At 47.3% G+C, this 18,609-nt stretch overlaps 1 protein-coding gene across 1 annotated transcript in view; it reads right to left on the bottom strand.

Moving 5' to 3' along the window:
* The window catches only part of HPF1 (histone PARylation factor 1), a 47,227-nt gene extending 30,485 nt beyond the window's left edge, over window positions 1-16,742 (bottom strand). Inside the window, exons 1-3 of the mRNA XM_075335069.1 lie at window positions 16,496-16,742; window positions 12,113-12,278; window positions 5,864-6,047 (exon numbers count right to left, since the gene is read on the bottom strand). Of these exons, the coding sequence (XP_075191184.1) occupies window positions 5,864-6,047; window positions 12,113-12,278; window positions 16,496-16,579 (434 nt within the window). The 5' untranslated portion in view covers window positions 16,580-16,742. The remainder of the gene's footprint in view (window positions 1-5,863; window positions 6,048-12,112; window positions 12,279-16,495) is intronic.
* Between the last annotated feature and the right edge of the window lie 1,867 nt (window positions 16,743-18,609).

Raw genomic sequence — 18,609 nt, 5'->3', positions numbered from 1 at the left:
TTCTGAACTGCTTCCTTGAAGTCAGTGTGGTCTAGAAAAGTACTCAATTTACGCTTGGGATACCTGAAATGAAATTTCTCCTGCTGTGAAGCTGACTCCTCCACTAGAGGAGCTGGGGGAGAAATATCCAACATTTTATTGATGGACGCTATGAGATCATTCACTATGGCGTCACCATCAGGTGTATCCAGATTGAGAGCGGTCTCAGGATCAGAATCCTGATCAGCTACCTCTGCCTCATCATGCAGAGAGTCCTCCTGCTGGGACCCTGACCAGTGAGATGAAGTCGAGGGCCCCTCATAGCGAGCTCGCTTAGGCTATGTGCGCACTAGAAATGTGAATTTTCTCAAGAAAATTTCTTGAGAAACTTCTGGGAGTGGAAGATTTCCGCACCTGCGGAAAAATCCGCGGCAAAAACGCATGCGGATTTGCCGCGGATTTGCCGCGGATTTACCGCAGGTTTGTCCCTGCAATAAATAATAAAGATAACCGATAGACAGATAATGGATAGAGGGAAAGATGGATAGATGAATAGATAGATAGATAGATAGATAGATGAGAAAAACCTATATAATGTTCCACCTCCCTGCATTTTCTAAGCTGGCACCCTTTAGTGACTTTCATGTGGCACTAAAGGGTGCTTAGCCTTGTATTTAGCCATAAAATAAATAAATAATTAAAAAAAACGACGTGAGGTCCCCCCATATTTTGTAGCCAGCTAGGGTAAAGCAGACGGCTGCAGCCTGCAGACCACCGCTGGCAGCTTCACCTTGGCTGATAATCCAAAACAGTGGGCACCCCACGCTGTTATTTTAAATTATATAAATAATTTAAAACAAAAAACGTGCGGTCCCCCCCATATTGGATCACCAGCCAAGGTAAAGCGGACAGCTGGGGTCTGATATTCTCAGACTAGGGAGGTCCACTGTTATTGGACACTCCCCAGCCTAAAAATAGCAGGCCGCAGCCGCCCCAGAAGTGGCGCATCCATTAGACGTGCCAATCCTGGCGCTTTGCCCCAGCTCATCCCGCGCCCTGGTGCGTTGGCAAACGGGGTAATATATGGGGTTGATGCCAGATGTGTAATGTCACCTGGCATCAAGCCCTGGGGTTGGTGAGGTCAGGCGTCTATCAGATACCCGACATCACCAACCCAGTCAGTAGTAATTAAAAAATAAACAAAAAAAGTTTTATTTGAAAAAACACTCCCCACATAGCCTCTTTAACCAATTTATTGAAAAGAACAATCAATCCACGTCCGGCGTAATCCAATAGGGGGGGGGGGGGTCCCACGGCGATCCATACCATAGTCGCTGTCCCAGTCAATGAAGAACAGAATGTTCCCCATTGGCTGGGAGAGCAATGCAGTGACCTGAGCTAACATCAATAGGTCAGCCCAGGTCACTGCAGGGGATGCCGAGCGCTGCCATCAGGAGCATAGATGAGATCATTACCTTCTGTGATCATCTCCTGTACTGCTGACGTCAGCGCTGTCACTGACTGCGTTGTCAGAAGTATCGCGAGAGCCCGTGACGTCACCGCTAGTGACAGTCTCGGGCCGCTCGTGAGACGGGCATAGACAGCGCTGACGTCAGGAGGCAGGAGATCGTCACAGCAGGTAATGATCTCACCTCCTGACAGCAGCGATCGTCATCCCCGCGGCTCCCAGCACTGCAGGATGTCAGTGTCTGCCTGCGCTGCAGCGTGACAGGCTGCTGACACTGCGGGCAGACACTGACACCCTGCACTGCAGGCAGCGGCGAGGCCGGAGCAGGACACAGACTGGCACCTGGAGGTCGCACGGAAGCGCTTCTGTGCGGCGTCCAGGGAGTGTGACGTCTGCTCCGCTTCCTCTTCCTGACATAATGACATCGCTTCCTGCAAAACCGCAGGCAGCGATGATCATTCCCGCAGGTAATTCGCGGCTATTCCGGGGGTATACCGCACATCATTGCTACCTGCGGAATACCGCCGGAATACCCCCGGTACCTGCGGAAATTAATGGACATGCACATTTTCTCAAGAAAGTTTCTCGAGAAAATTTTCTCAAGAAATTTTCTTGAGAAAAATCCGCACAGTGCGCACAGCTATTTTTTTTTCTCATTGAATTTCATGGGAAATGTCTGCACAAAGATTGCAGACATTTCTCAAGAAATTTCCGGGGCAAATCCGCGGGTAAATCCGCAGGTAAAAAGCTCTAGTGCGCACATAGCCTTAGGCTGTCTGGGACTGTCGTCTGTGTCAGAGCAGTCACCCTGGGAAGCATGGGACACCTCCGGAGCCCGGAGCTGTTGCAACTGAGGGGGACCAGGGAGCAGTGATTCAACCGTGCCCATGGTCTGAGGAACTGGTCTAGACTGTAAAGTTTCTAGGATTTTAGCCATAGTCACAGACAATCTATCAGCGAAAACTGCAAACTCTGTCCCCGTCACCTGGACAGTATTCACAGGTGGTTCTCCCTGGGTCACCTCAAGCAGAGGCCCCGGCCGAACAAGTGCCACAGGGGCCGAGCACTGCACACAATGGGGGTCAGTGGAACCTGCCGGTAGAGAAGCCTCACATGCGGTACAAGCAGCATAGAAAGCCTGTGTCTTGGCACCCTTGCTTTTTGCGGAGGACATGTCGTTGCTCTGAGCAATCTAGGAGGGTATATAGTCCAGAATCACCAGCGACCGTACAGTGCAATGTATAGCATGCAAGCATAAAAATACAATAGTACACTTCGGCACTAGTGGGGTCAGCACCAGAGGTGCCGCTTACCGCCCGCTCAAAAGCGGGTGTGTGGTCGCCAGAATCCCGTGCCTGGGTCTCCCAGAACTTGTCTCCCCTCTCCAGCTCAAACTGCATGCAGGAATGGCTGCCGGCGTTCTGTGAAGAGGGGCGGACCGTGGGCGTGCCTCAGACAAAAAGCGGGAAACTAGCGTCCCACTGTGAGGGCTGGAGTATGTAAAGTAGACTCCAGCCCTCGGCGCTGACGTTCTGTACAGCGTTCCGCCCCTTCCCTGACTGGCAGGCCTGGGGGCGGGAACGAAATGAAACTAGGCCGCAAAAGCCGGGGACTCTAGTAATAAGCGCGGCCGTCAAATATGCACGGCCAGCGCGGAAGTCCCCGGCGCACCACAAGTCACAGCCGCGCCGCAGTTAAAACTGACAGCAGCGGCCGGCGCGGCAGTTTCCAAAACAATAACTCGCTCAGCAAGCTGAAGTTAGTGTGGCACAAGCGCGCTGTTGTCCCCGGCGCACTAACACAGTCAGCCATGCTGCAGTGTGTCTGCGCGCGGTCTGTACGGGGACACAGAGTACCTTGACGTAGCAGGGCCCTGTCCCTGACGATACTCAGCTCCATATCCAGCAGATTCCCCAGGGGCTGTGGATGGAGCGCGGTCTCAGTGCCTGGAGACCGGTAAAATCCCACTTCACCCAGAGCCCTAAGGGGGATGGGGAAGGATGCAGCATGTGGGCTCCAGCCTCCGTACCCGCAATGGGCACCTCAACCTTAACAAACCCCGCCGACAAAAGTGGGGTGAGAAGGGAGCATGCTGGGGACCCAAGTATGGGTCCTCTTTTCTTCCATCCGACATAGTCAGCAGCTGCTGCTGACTAAACAGTGGAGCTATGCGTGGATGTCAGCCTCCTTCGCACAAAGCTTGAAAACTGAGGAACCCGTGATCCCACGGGGGGTGTATAGGCAGAAGGGGAGGGGCCTTACACTTTTAAGTGTAATACTTTGTGTGGCCTCCGGAGGCAGTAGCTATACACCCAATTGTCTGGGTCTCCCAATAGAGCGACAAAGAAAAACTCTTAATGAGAAGGTGTGTACAAACTTTTGGTAATATATATTATATAAAATAAACAACACACACACAAACCTTGGTTTACGAGAACAATCCATTCTGGGAGTAAACAAAGTTACTCGTCTAGCCAAGCAAAATTTCCCATAGGAAATAATGCAAGCTCAGACAATTCATTCCACAAGTTGTTCAATGTTCCATCCTGGTCCCCTATTGTGCCATTCCACACACATTATGCTTACCTTCCGTTACCTCGCCGGCCTCCCGGTTCTTGTAGATCACCGGTACTGGATGTGTATCGGGTAACCATCGCGACTGATGCCGGACCTTATGCTGCCAGAGCAATGACGTCAACGGCATGAGCCGCTTGCCTCTTATTGGTCAGTGCGCTGCCTTTGAGAAGCGGCTGACAGCGGAAGTTCCTCCATCGTCGCGATGGTTACCTGATACACATCCTGTACCGGCAAACTACAAGAACCGTGAGGCCGGCGAGGGAACAGAAGGTAAGGTGAGCATAATATGTGTGCGTGTGCGTTTGTGTGGACTGCAAGAGCGGGTCAGAGAGCGGTGAAAGTACAGCAAGCTTTGCTCGTATAGCGAAATACTCGCACAGCAAGTTACCCGTAAACCGAGGTTCCAGCGCGCGCGCGTGTGTGTGTGTAAAATATATATTATAAAAAAAAAAAAAATTATATGTATAATATAATAGGTCAGTGGTGGCAGCTGAAGCTGTGGTGGTTGTGTGGTGGAGCATACCGGTGCAGCGAGTGTCCCAGTTTGTCCACGGTCCGGGCTTCAAAAGAAATGGCGCCCGGAACAGCACGTGCGCAGATGGAGCTCTCATCCAAGAGCTGCATCTGTGCATGTGCTGACTCCCGGCGCTATCATTGGAAGCCGAGACCACAGACCGACTAGGACGCACACCGCACAGCCACCGCACAGCCACCGCACTCCGCACAGAATGGCAGCCAGCAGCCTGCTCGCCCACCCGCACAGAGATGCAGCCGGCCTCCGGGAAAGAGAGGCAGCCGGCACCGACAGGCACCTTGCCGCCCACGCACAGCCGAACAGACAACCCCCGCCAATTCACCTCCCGGTAAGTTATATTTGGATTTTAAGACGAACCTCATTTTCGTCCCAAATTTTTGGGAGGAAAAGTGCGTCTTATAAATCTGAAAAATATGGTAAATATATTTTTTTTTTCCAAAGCTGGAGTGGTGCTTTAAACCCAAGTCACCGTCCCCCGGTCTCATCATCCTCTGTTTTCATCCTTTTTAGGAAGCACTCTGGTCCCGCAGCTCCATCTTGTGCCTGTATGTTCTGACTGACTGGAAATCAGAAGTTTCGTAACAAGCTCTCAAGACAACTCTGAGGGCCAGAACGAGGCTCTCAGATGTATAGCGTTATGACCTCTGCACACTCCATGAAACACTGGAGCTGCCGGCAGGTCACAAATCACAGCAGAAAGATGGAAAGATGCTGGGGGGGGAAAGGGAGGACAGCAGCAGATGAGTATAAGACAGGGCAGGGGACTTCCATTTAAAGCACCAATCCTACGCTAAAATAATAAAAAAAAAAAAAACTCTTTCAACACATGTAAGCTTTAAACAACCATTAGATTCACTTTTAAAATATCCAGCCCAGTGGTCAGCAGCCTGCGGCTCTACTCCCATCATGCCTTGACACAACTGAAATAATGCAGGTTACCATTTAATATTTCACATTACATAGCAATAAATCCTGCCATACTTTTAGATTTCTCCTCCCCCTTCCCCCAATCAGTTAGCAATTATAGAGAAATGGTAGTACCACCACAGAATGTGCCGACACCTAATTTCAGATGCAATCACAGACCCCTCTACTAATCAGGTAAGGAAAAGCATTTCAGCTCTCTCTTTGCCCCATGCTCACTACTGATGCTTTGGTCAACAATACAATTTCTGAAATAAAGGCTAAAAATGTATTATATTTTTTTTTTAATTGCAAACTTTTGCCAAGAATAGTGAATGAACCCCATTGATTACAGTAACACTTGGATACGGGGAACCTTCAGTTTTAATACTACACCTCACCTGTAATATCCGATGTGATATTGGGTCTTGCTGTCCCCTACGATGATAGTCTGGAACTCAGGGGGGTCGTAGAAGAACCTCCAATGCAAGTTGTAATTAATACCAGTCTTCGCCCCCTTGTGTTTGCTGGAAAGAATATCATATGGGCCGACAAGCTGGAGGCCGAGGCTGGAGGTCAGGGCCTCTGAGATAAAGAAAAAAGGGACAATTAAGTATTGTTACTGAAGATGGTGCATACACGGAGTCATTATTATTAATATGAGATTCTAAGAGACTAGTGCCCTGATTCATCATTGTGCTTGGTTTTTTGTTTCGTTTTGTTTTTTCCAGCCAATTCATTATTCTATTTGCCCCATTTTTGAAGTCCATTTCATACGTGCTTTCCTGTGTTTTTGTTCTGGCTTTGAGGGCAAAATTTAATTATTTCAGAGATCAATTCAGATTTTAAAAAAATTGCAAAATTTGGAGTAACTACTCCAGTTGCCACATAGTATAGGTTTATGCATCTTATTAAGAGTTCCATTCCTGCAACATTTTGAAAAGATGCAACTTTTTGCTTTAAAAGTCAGAAGTCAGTGTATATAAACACAAACACACACACACACACACACACACACACTTTACTTTTCACCACATTTTCATGAACGGTGTGATGTGTGCCACTTTGATGACTGAATGTCAGCAAATGCCTCAAGACAAATTTAAAATTAAAAAAACAAACAAAAAAAAACAAAACAAGACTTAATCTATATACACTATAATTTCTATATTATATTTAGGTGGCGCTGTGCTAGAGTTTGTCTCCTTTACTGGAGAGACAATTTGTATATTATATTTATGCATTTTTTTATTTATTTTTTAGGCTCTGATTCAAAGCAATGTTAGAATTCTGGTGTAAATTGCTTTAAAAAAGTGACAACACTAAGTTCTTAAAAAAGTTGCAACATTCTGTTTCATGGCAGTTTTGCCCAGTTCCGTAAAAGTGCACAGAGCAGGGGCACGACGGGGGAATGATGCCACAGATAGTCTAATTCATGACGGGTTGTGGTGTACCTTGTGCCCGAAACCTTACTCGTCCGTTACTGGAGTAAGATTCACGGTGAGCCACACGCCACTTGTCAGACTTTTCTGATTCATTAAGATGTGCGCACATCTTTAACTCCTTCACGACCTTTGACGGATCTTACCGTCACGGATCGTGTGCCGTTAAGCCCCGCCCCTGCAGGGTGCGGCGATCGGCACACATATCAGCTGTTTTCAACAGCTGACATGTGTGCCTGCATGTTACGAGTGGAATCGCATTCCACCCGTAACATTAACCCCTTACATCTCACTGCCAAAGTCTGGCAGTGAGATGTATATACGCGCGGTGAAGATTTTCACTTACCGCCGCCCCCACCGGAACTCACGTGAGTGATCACGTGACTTTCTGTGGTTGCCATGGTAGCACAGGGTCATGTGATGACCAGGGCTGTGGAGTCGGTAAGCCAAACCTTCGACTCCGACTCCGACTCCTCAAATTCTCTTGCTCCGACTCCGACTCCGACTCCGACTCCGACTCCGACTCCGACTCCGACTCCGACTCCGACTCCGACTCCGACTCCGACTCCGACTCCGACTCCGACTCCGACTCCGACTCCGACTCCGACTCCGACTCCGACTCCGACTCCTACATATATTGCTTATAGTTAGGTGAAAAATTTATTGTAGTACATGAATATGTGTATGTGAACATCAGACATTTAATAATTTTTATGATACAATAATCAAGATATTTGGATAGAACATAAAATATATTTATTGGAATACAACTTTAGAACACAAAAAACTGTAATAAATTGTAAATATGTAATACACTATGTAATATACAGTAGATTACATATATATCTTGTGTGTGTGTATATACACTGTATATATATATATATTATATATATTACATATTTACAATTTATTAGTTTTTTGTGTTCTAAAGTTGTATTCCAATAAATATTTTATGTTCTATCCAAATATCTTGATTATTGTATCATAAAAACAATTAAATGTCTGATGTTCACATTGTACTACAATAAATTTTTCACTTAAATATAAGCATTATACTAAATGTTGTTATTTAGTAAAATATTCAGCACATTCTGCATTGCACTCCTGTCCCCAATTTATTATATATTTTAGGAGTCGGAGTATTTTATACCGACTCCGACTCCGACTCCACCAAAATGAGCTCCGACTCCGACTCCGACTCCACGACTCCGACTCCGACTCCACAGCCCTGGTGATGACGCCTGTAACTGACGAGTCACTTTCGTTTTCACTCGGCCGGGAGGCCAGTGAAGCAGGAAGTGACCGTATCTGCTGTTTACAGCTGTATAGCTGTGATCAGCAGATAGATCAGAGCGATCGGATTGCTGATCGCTATAGCCCCCCTAGGAGGACTAGTAAATAAAAATAAAAAAAAAATATATATAAAATATACACATTTGGTATCGCCGCGTTCAGAATGCCCGATCAAAATCTAAAATCAATTAGGCCGGATTCACACTTGCGAGAGACTAGTGTGAGTCTCGCATCGCATCACCCGGCACAACTGCACACTCTCCTGACAGGAGTGGATCGGCTGCATGTATTTTTTATGCAGCTAGTCCGCTCCTATCCGGAAATTTTGCAGCCGTGCCGGGTGATGCGATGTGAGTCTCTCGCAAGTGTGAATCCGGCCTTAATCTGATTGGTAAACTACGTAGTGCCAAAAAAAATTCCAAACACCAAAATTACGTTTTTTGGTCGCCACAAGTTTTACGCAAAATGCAGTAACAGGCGATCAAAATGTAGCATCTGGCCAAAAATGGTACCATTAGAAACGTCAGCTCGAGACACAAAAAATAAGCCATCACCGAGCCATAGATCCCAAAAAATGAGAACGCTACGGGTTTCGGAAAATGGTGCAAAACGTACGGACAAGCTTGTGAATTTTTTTAACCCCTTAGATACAAGTAAACCTATCCATGTTTGGTGTCTACAAACTCACACCGACCTCAGGCATCATACCCACACATCAGTTTTACCATATAGTGAACACTGAATAAAACATCCCAAAAACTATTGTGCCATCACACTTTTTTGGCAGTTTTTCCACACTTGGTATTTTTTGCTGTTTTCCAGTACACCATATGGTAAAACTTATAGTTTCATTTAACAGTACAACTCGTCCCGCAAAAAACAAGCCCTCATATGGCAAGATTGACGGAAAAATAAAAACGTTACGGCTCTCTGAAGAAGGGGAGCAAAAAACAAAAACGGAAAGTGCCTGGGGGCTGAAGGGGTTACAAAGGGAACCGGTCACCAAATTTTTCCCTAATAAACTAAAAGAATCGCCTTCTGCAGCTCCTGGGCTGCATTCTACGAAGGTGCACCTTGGCCCAGACTCCCCTTCCAGACCCAAAAAATAAATTTATAAAAACTTGGCCGTTAGGTTTGCTAATTGCCTGTGTTGGCCAGATGGGCGGGCTCATTTTCTGATCCTTTCCCCCCTCCTGCCGCTGATCGCCGTCCTTCTTTCTTGACTGACGTGATGACGCACTCAGTCATCCTCCTCGTCGCATTTTCGAATCTCGCACTTGTTCAGTTATGTCGGCTCGCGCAGGCGCAGTTCGCTCTGCCATATTGCGAGCAGAGCAGAAAACATAGCTGCCCTCACTCGCGCCAGTGAGCTAAATGCGCAGGCACAAGATTATGGGCGGGTACAAGCATGGCGCTGGTGAGGTCAGTGCTGTGCATGACCTCACCAGCGCCATGCTCGTACCAGCCCATAATCTTGCGCCTTCGCATTTAGCTCACCGGCGCAAGTGAGGGCAGCTGTTACTGCGCCTGCATGAGCCGACCTAACTGCACAGGCGCGAGATTTGAAAATGTGACGAGGAGGACGACGGAGGGAGTCATCCCGTCAATCAAGAAAGGAGGACGGCGATCAGCAGCAGGAGGGGGTAAAAGGAGCAGAAAATGACCCGCCCATCTGGCCAACACAGGTAATTAGCATACCTAACGGCCAAGTTTTATAAAGTTATTTTTGGGGTCTGGAAGGGGAGTCAGGGCCAAGGTGCACCTTCATAAAAAGCAGCCCAGGAGCAGCAGAAGGTGACACTTTTAGTTTAATAGGGAAAAATCTGGTGACAGGTTCCCTTTAATCAATCAGGAACATCTAATGCCAACATGCCCCCTCATCAAGGCCAGTGTTGTTCAAGCCATTCTGGATGAATCGGGGCCTATATATTTATTGACTGTAATGTTATTGCTAAACTATATACCCCTACAGGGCTGTTTTATGGACCACTAATAGTACCATATCACAGACTGAGCTAATCTGTTATGTTTTTGGAGTAGTCACTTTATTAATCCATTTTTATAGTCTTAAGATAACAGTGAGAGGAGCCACCTCTTGCCCCACACTTGTTTGGCATAATGTAGCCATATACACTTCATTGTTCAACAATCTTTTATTATTCTCCCTTTAATGAAATCTTTTATTGTGTGCGTTTGTTAATTGTTTTAATCTCCACTTCTTCCAAGAGCCATAACGTTATTTCACCATCAATAAAGCCACATCAGGTCTTGTTTTTTTTGCAGATCAAGTTATAATTGTCGATGCCGTTTAGAAGAAGAGAAAGAGGAAGAGGAAGAGGAAGAGGAAGAGGAAGAGGAAGAGGAAGAGGAAGAGGAAGAGGAAGAGGAAGAGGAAGAGGAAGAGGAAGAGGAAGAGGAAGAGGAAGAGGAAGAGGAAGAAGAAGAAAAAGAAGAAGCTAGTCGCTATAAATTGTACGGACCTGGAGAATCGTATTGCCAGGTCATTTTTACCGTCGTAAAAACAAAAGCTTAAGAACAGACTTGAACCTGCAATAGTTTGATCAGCATTGTTGTATAAAGTGTAAATTGCCATCTACTATGAAGCCAATGACTGAGCTTCAAAGCAGTGCCGATATGGCACCAACAGGGAACTCTTGTAGCCCCCATGGTGAGCCATCAGCACATTGTAACCACAGCTCATCGATGGGAACCGGTGAGTGTGCACAGCGGTGATCGCTCAATTTAAAGGTCGCTGCCAGTGATTGACATTACATTTTAATAGTTAATCAACAGATCTAGGCTAGCTCCAATCCCTGTGGTTACAGCCAGATGCTGGGTATTACAGATGGCACCTGCCAGGGATGATGCTGAAGTCCATATACGAGCACCCACTCTGAAGTATAGTAATGTCAGGATGCGCTGGGCTTGTTCAGAGAATTTGATGATTTATCTGTAAAGCAGATGCCATTATTATCCATGGGATGATCTGTGCCACCATTAGGCATCCACCACAGCCTCAGTTGAGGAGTGACGCTTTTCCTGGCACATAAGTTAAAAGGAAGTTTGTCCATTTTTTTTTTCCAGCATTTTTTGTATTTTTTTTTTTTTTTTTAATTGTAAAAAACTAGGAAAATCTTATTACTTTTTTTTGTTAATCAGTCACGTGGCTGCCATTTTTATTTGCTGGCGTGAAAGGGTGAGATCACGACACTAACACAGCAAATATGCCAGCGTCCGGCCGTGGTATCTCACCCCATCTAATACCTGGGTCTGCCTCAGATGTGAGCCGTACACACCTAAGCCCAGTTCAGAGCTGTAGGTGCAACCTAGCACCATTTTTTTGTAGCCAAGGGGTTTGAGCTGGGTTAAAATATCCCTCTGTCATTGGTACTTAAAGTGATCAGAGTGGAGCAGTCATATCATTGCCGGCTGCAGCACTGTGATCACTAATTACCGGTGTGCAGTGAGCTTAAGACCAGACACCAGGCCAGCGATGGTCACTTCATTCAAAAACATGAGAAAAGGTCCCAGGATCAGGTCACCACCGCAGCGCTGGTGCCCAGACCTGTGCTCAACGGTTATTACAGTGATTACAGCGCTGCAGTCAGTCACTGCCTGTTTATATTGCATTGTAGGTAGGGGAAAAATTGCCATTTTGTCTCAGGCAGCAGGAAACCCATAATCAGAGGTGCTGGCTGTCCACATGTTAGCATCGGATTTTAGTAACCAACAAAATAGCACTGCTCTGTGATCCTAACTTTTTCTTTAATGATACATTTCCTAGAAGAATCAGCAGAATGAGGAGTAGTGGAGAGCAGAGACTAGAATAATAAGGAGACTTCATCAGAAGTGAAAGGTATGCTGTTGTGAAACATCATCTTAGTGTCATACATGACAATCTTCTTAGTGCCTTACCACACGGCTCATCCGGATGGATTCCAGCACAGAATGTCCAGAATTGATAGAAGTCTTCTGGCATAGTAAGTTTATACAAGGTCTCCAGCTCCTGCCGCAGGCTGAGGGGTACATCCGCCTGATCAGAGCGCCTCTTCTTAACATCATCTCTTACTTTATCACGTGTCTGCAGATAAAGGTACAGGACATTAGTGGGAAATGATGGCTGGCCAGTAATCTGCGTACTGTGTGTAATCGGGGGAAACACTAAGGGGTACTTTGCACGCTGCGATATCGTTGGCGTAAACAGAGAGGGGTGAGAAGAGAGGGGAAAAAAAAAAGGCAGCAGCTATTTTGAAGGACACAGCAATTTATTTATTTTTTCTCTTTTTGGGGGTCCACATCTCTTTTATAGAGATGTGGACCCCCAAAATTTGTGTACTGTAAACAAAAAAAACAACCCACAACAAATCAAATGGTACTTGCCCTCCCCGGGTTCAGCACCGGCCCTCCTCCGGTCTGTGTTTAGGCTGCATTGGTGACGTCACTTTGACAGCTCACATAACCGCTGCAGACAATCACCATGATGTCACCACTGCAAAGGAGAGCACAGTCTGCTTTTATTACTTTACATTATAAAAAAAAGTTTGGGTCTATTTTTTTTTTTTTTTTAAGTGGAAAACCCCTTTTTGTCAATAGTCATAGCGTTTTAATGCTACTACTTTAGGGTACATATAATGGGGGAGACTTAGGCCCTGTGCACACGCTGTGCTCAATATGCTCATGCATATGCAGTTATGCACTGCACAGCTGACCCATAAGTAGAAGAGCTCCGGAGACAGCCGCATGGGACACAGCATCACGGACAGCAGGAGCGGGGACAGGTGAGCATCTCCTTGTGCTATCAAAATAATGCAGCAAATCCGCAGTAAACCGTGGTAAAACCGCATGCGGATTTCAGGTGCGGTTTGCTGTGCTTTTTTTACCGCAGGTGCAGTACTCTTTCAGAGGATGCAGAATTTTATGAAGAAAATTCCATTTTCTTGTGCGCACAGGGCCTTATGAAGCTAAATACTTCATGTCCAGAGGGGCGTTTAAATGAGAATAGCTTGGTAGTAAGGGGAGGTGTCCCAAAAAAGCAGCAGCGTGGCCAAACTGTGGTACATAACATATATCAAACAGCGAGAACCAATGCGATAGGTCTGGCGAATTATAAGACCGTCTGGCTCCAGGTGTTGAAAAACTTGTTGTTTGTTAATCTATTTTCTTGTGTCGCCATATGAGAGTTTTGCTGCGAGAGTTCATCGATACCATTTTGGGCTATTTGTGATTTTAGGATTTTTTTTCTCTTTTTTTTGTGGGATGAGTTGTACTTTTGAATGACACCATCAATTTTATCATGTGATGTATGGAAAAGGGGGGTGGGGGGGTGGGATTCCAAGTGTGGCAATATAGCAAAACAAAGCGCAATGCCACATTTTTTCTTTATTTACAGCATTCATTTTACAGTAAGGTGTGTGCCCACGATCAGTGTTTGCAGCGTTCTGGATGTACCGTGTTTTCACTGCGTCCAAAATGCTGCGTTGTACAGTACAGGCACAGTGGATGGGATTTCTAGAAATCCTGTGCCCACTGTGCTTGTTTTCTCCGCAGCAAACACTGCCTGTGGCGAGGTTTTCCAAGCCGCAGCATGTCAATTGTTTGTTGTGGATTCGCATGCGTCCTCCGTAGGGAGAATTCAAGCGACAGACCGCAGCGCACTGAACCCTGTTCGTAGGATACGACCAGCTGCGTTCTCCTGCGGAGGAGACACGCGGCCCCGAAGGTCCGGACCTGCTGCATCCAGGACGCAGCGAGTCCTGATCATGGGCACATACCCCAAGAATGATCTGGCACTGTGATTCTTCAGGTCAGTAGGATTACACAGATTCCAAACAATGCAGTTTTATTTAAGTGGTAAAAACCTATTCTTGTAAAAGAAAATTCTGCCTGCGATGCCATTTTCTGAGAGGCGTAAGGTTTTCAGTCTTCGGGATATGGAGCTGTGTGAGGGCTCGTGTATTTTGTGCCACAAGCCGATGTTTTTATTGATAGCATTTTAGGGTGTAAACAACATTTTGATCGGCTATAAAATCTGTGTTTTTGTGGCGGCCGAAAAAAACCCCAAAAAAACCCCGCAACTCTGGAATTTTAAATATTTTCCTTGTTGCATCGTTTACCGATAGTATTAGTTTTATATTTTGATATATCGGACTTCAGCCAAATGTGACATTATCAAATGTGTATATTTTTTTCATCCTTAAAGCACCACTCCAGCAGGTTTTTTTTTTTTTTTGCGTTTTCCAGCGTAGGAGTGGCGCTTTAAATCTGTCACATACTCACTTTCCAGCAGTTTCACCTTTTCCCAATGCCATTTTATGACTGGCCGGGAGTCAGAAGTTACATCACAAGCTCCCAATACAAGTCTATGAGAGCCAGAGCGAGGCTCCCCAAGAAGTGTCGAGTTGTGATCTCCAGCGTGCTCCATGAAAGACTGCAGCTGCCGGCCGGTCACAAATCACAGAAGACTGATTGGAGCAACGTGCGGAAACGATGAAGACGACAGAAGGTGAGTATATGACAGGTCCCACGCGTTTAACGCACCACTCCAGGGCTGAAAGAAGGGGGAAAAAAAAAAAAGGCAAAACAAGAACAAAAAACACTGATGCTGTCATTTGGGTGGGAAATGAGCGGAAGGGGGGGGGGGGTGATTACAACTTTTGTTTTCACTATTTATTACTTCTTGAACCTGCAATCATCAAATCGCTTGTGCTATATACAGAAATACAGTATTGCTGTCTGTAGCAAAAATCACAGTCTCCTATGATGACAGGCAGTGGTCTGGCTGTCACAAGAATACTATTATAACAGGTGCAGGGGTATTCAGCAGAACGATGGCCGTCACAGAAACACAGGAGTGACGCGTCCCCCTGCCAGCGCACTGTAGATGCTGCTATCACAGATTGACAGTGGCATTCAACAGGTTAAGAGGCATGGGCAGAGCTCCACACACAGCTGCTAGAGGCAGATGATGGCCGATTATCACAGCCATCATCTGCAGGCAAAGATGTGTGCCTGGCCAGAGAGCAGTCACATGACGTGCACAAGTTCTTATACAGATCTTGGTTATGGCATCTGATTTTTACGCATACATCAGAACTGCTGCTATAAATACGAAGGCCGGACACAGGACCATGGTAAAAATCTGTCTTTTTGATATAAATGTGCTTATGTGAACTGCCAGTAAACCTCGGCAGACAGAATGTAAATGTCGGTTATCCGCAGATCAATGGCATTCGAAACTCACACAAAGAAAAGGTAGAGGGTAAAAGGCAAATATATATTTGTCTCTCATAATACATGGCAGTGCATCATGCCCGATAGCAACACACGCCCAACTGCTATCAGGGGCACAGTGGGCTGACACAGGGAACCCACCCTCCTAAGTACTTAAATGCTGTGGTCACTACAAACTGCAGAATCAGGAGGGGGGAGGGGAGAATCAGTGCCCTCCAATGCCCAGTTGCCACTCATGTGTATCAGTCATACTCCTGCAGCTGATCGCAGATATCGCGCCACCCATTAGTATGAGAGATAAATGGCAGAGCGCTCAGCTACTAGTGCCCGTACAGATCCATCATGCAGCATTAACAGTTTAAATATATTTCACTAACCAGGGACCAAAAGGTCGGCAGCAGGAGTCTCTACCACTTCTCTGTAAAAGGGAATATGTCAACAGGTTTTGCTGTGTAATCTGAGAGCAGTGTAATATAGGGGCAGAGAACCTGATTCCAACTATGTATCACTTACTGGGCTGCTTGCTGCAGATCTCTGAACGCTGAGTGTAACCCTGCTCACACCACTGATTGGCAGCTGTGTACACTGCATAGGCAGAGTGTTGCCAATCAGTACTGGGGCGGGGTTACTAGTCCTCTAGTGATAATCTCCTGCAGATAAAACAGTGATTTTATAAGTACTGCAAGCAGCGCAGTATGCGATATGACTGGAATCATGGTCCCTGTCCCTATATTAGGCAGTAGAGGCCTGCTGACTGACCCCTGTGGCTGCACTGTCCCCTCTGCCAGGGGATCTGTCCTACAGATTGTACAGACCCTCTCATGTACAAGGTGCGCATGTCAAACAAAGCAGCTCTTACACAGCCAATCAGATCACTTGACTTATTCCCTAAGCCGTGTACAAATAAAAGCTGTGGTGTGATTGGTTGCTAGGAGTACACAGCTGTACACAATGCTGAGTAGGCAGCAGTGACACCGGACCGCTGTGCACACGTCCTCCCTGTTCACTGAGGAACAACAAGTCCCAGCAAAGCGGCGCCCCCTGTCGTCCTGTCAGCGTCTCCCTCACCTGTTGCTCGGCTTGCGGTGCTCTTTTCCCGCCTCCCGCCATGTCAGACTTTTCGCTTGGCGCGCCTGTTTCTCTTGACGTCATCACTGGCGTCCTGTGCGTGTTCCCGCCTCTTTCGGGAGCCAGCACGCATTGCGTCCTTGTATACCGGTCGCCGTAGACATATTGGTTGTGGCAGCGTTGTATTATAGTGTGGCGGAGGCCGCTATGTGAGTTTAGTGCGGTAGTATGCTGCGCAATGTACACTCACACACAGGCCCTGCGGCCGATCCGTCTATTACGGTACATGGAGCCGATTACGTCACCAGCGCACTCGTTCTTGCTACGGTAATTACCACTGTGGCCTTTAGAGGGCGATAGAGTGAAGTACATGTTTTCATTGGCGCATATATGGGTTAAATACGGTAGAGCAATATGTGCAGACTTGAGCCTGATCTTATATAATATTTTTATACCCAGGCTCCGCACACATGGGCACAGCATGCCCAGGCGATGGCCCCAGTATGGCATGTGTGCTCCCCTGTAAGGCTAGTTTCACACTTGCGTTCAACGCATTCCGTCACTATGGAGAATAGCGCAGTCCGTTAACGCACTGCGCTTTTCTCCATAGACTTGTATGGACGACACACTGTAACGCAAGTGTCTGCGTTGCATCCGCTGGACGACGCAGCGTCGTTATTTTGACGCTGCGTCGGGCGGATGGAACGCAGCATGTAACGTTTTTCTGCGCTTGGCGGAGTGTCAAAAAAACGCAACCTGCAGGAATCCGTTTGGCGTCCGTTTTTTTATAATGGACGCCTATGGTGGCGGATTCCGTTAGAATGCGTCATTTGACGGATTCCGTTAACGCAGCTGTCTTTACACAACTGCGCATGCTCAGATGTGTAAAGACAAGGAAAAAAAACTACAACGGATTGCGTTATTTTGTACGATCTGTAGCATGCATTGTGCCACTATATGCAACGCATCCGTTGCATGCGTCACACAACGCAATGCTACGGATCCCGTCCAACGAAGTGTGAAACTAGCCTAAGGCTACTGTACCGCCCCCGTGCCAGCAGCCGAGCCGCTCAGATCCGGAGCCGCGGTGGCTCGAGGGAGTCTCCGGATCCGGGGGGTCCGCGAGGACACTCGAATTAAAAGAGGGGGGATATGTACAAGGGAGTTAGAAAGTTTGTGACGCCACCCACAGTGCGTGGTAATGTGAGGGACCACCGCTGCTATTGGGGGAGCCCGGTGACGAAGGTGCAGCTGCAGGATGTTTGACCCCTCCGTGGGTAGGGGGTTTGTGTCCCGGGGCCCGTTGGATGGTTGGTGCTTGGAGTGCCGTGGGGGATAGGAAAAGGGGTTTCCAGTGTACTCACTCAGTCCAGGAATAACCACACAGACAGCTTGTAAACCAGAGTTCTGAGCACCACTGCAGCTTGTAGGGAGCACGCTTGGGTCCGTGCCCTTGGTATTGCTGTTAGCCTGTGGCCTTTTCCTTGGCACCTTTGTCTCTATTTAGACCCTCAGGTATAAAACTCTTCGGGTCCCGCTCACCCGTATGGCTAATGGAGTGAGCTTGCTCTCAGGGTTCACGTGTAGGATTTCTTTGGACTGTAGTGGGAAAGTCCTATCCCATCGGTGCGCTAGTACCCCGATTTTGGAGCGGGTTGGGGATGAATCTTGAAGTCTTCACCCCCGTCGGGTAAATTACTGGAACGCGTGAAGCTACCTTCCGGCCTAGGGTCCACATACCCCGTCATGCCCTGGCCCCTGCCCGGTGATAGCTCAAGGCCGCCGGCTGCCCTCCTCGGCAGTCCGTGCCCCTTGACACAATCCTCTGTGACCAGGGTTTCAGCTCCTACCAGGCCCAGACCAATGTCTGCCACCAAGTAACTACAGGAGCCCTGCTCCAGGCCGGTGACCTCTCTCAGAGAGTCACCTGAACCTCCTTCCTCTCCTGGTTAACTTCAATCTCTCCTCTGCTCCACTGTCACTTTCCCACTTTTCCCTTTCCAACGCCCCATATGGGCGGCCCTATTCCCTTCAGGCCCCCCAATGGTATGTCTGGTGGATACAGTGCAAAGTGTTCCTAGGATTTTGATTGGCTAAGCTGTTAGCAACACCAA

Source organism: Anomaloglossus baeobatrachus, chromosome 1 (genome assembly GCF_048569485.1).
Source record: "Anomaloglossus baeobatrachus isolate aAnoBae1 chromosome 1, aAnoBae1.hap1, whole genome shotgun sequence".
NCBI lineage: Eukaryota > Metazoa > Chordata > Amphibia > Anura > Aromobatidae > Anomaloglossus > Anomaloglossus baeobatrachus.
Note: the sequence above shows the minus strand (reverse complement) of the source record. Positions and strands in the feature narration are given on the sequence as shown.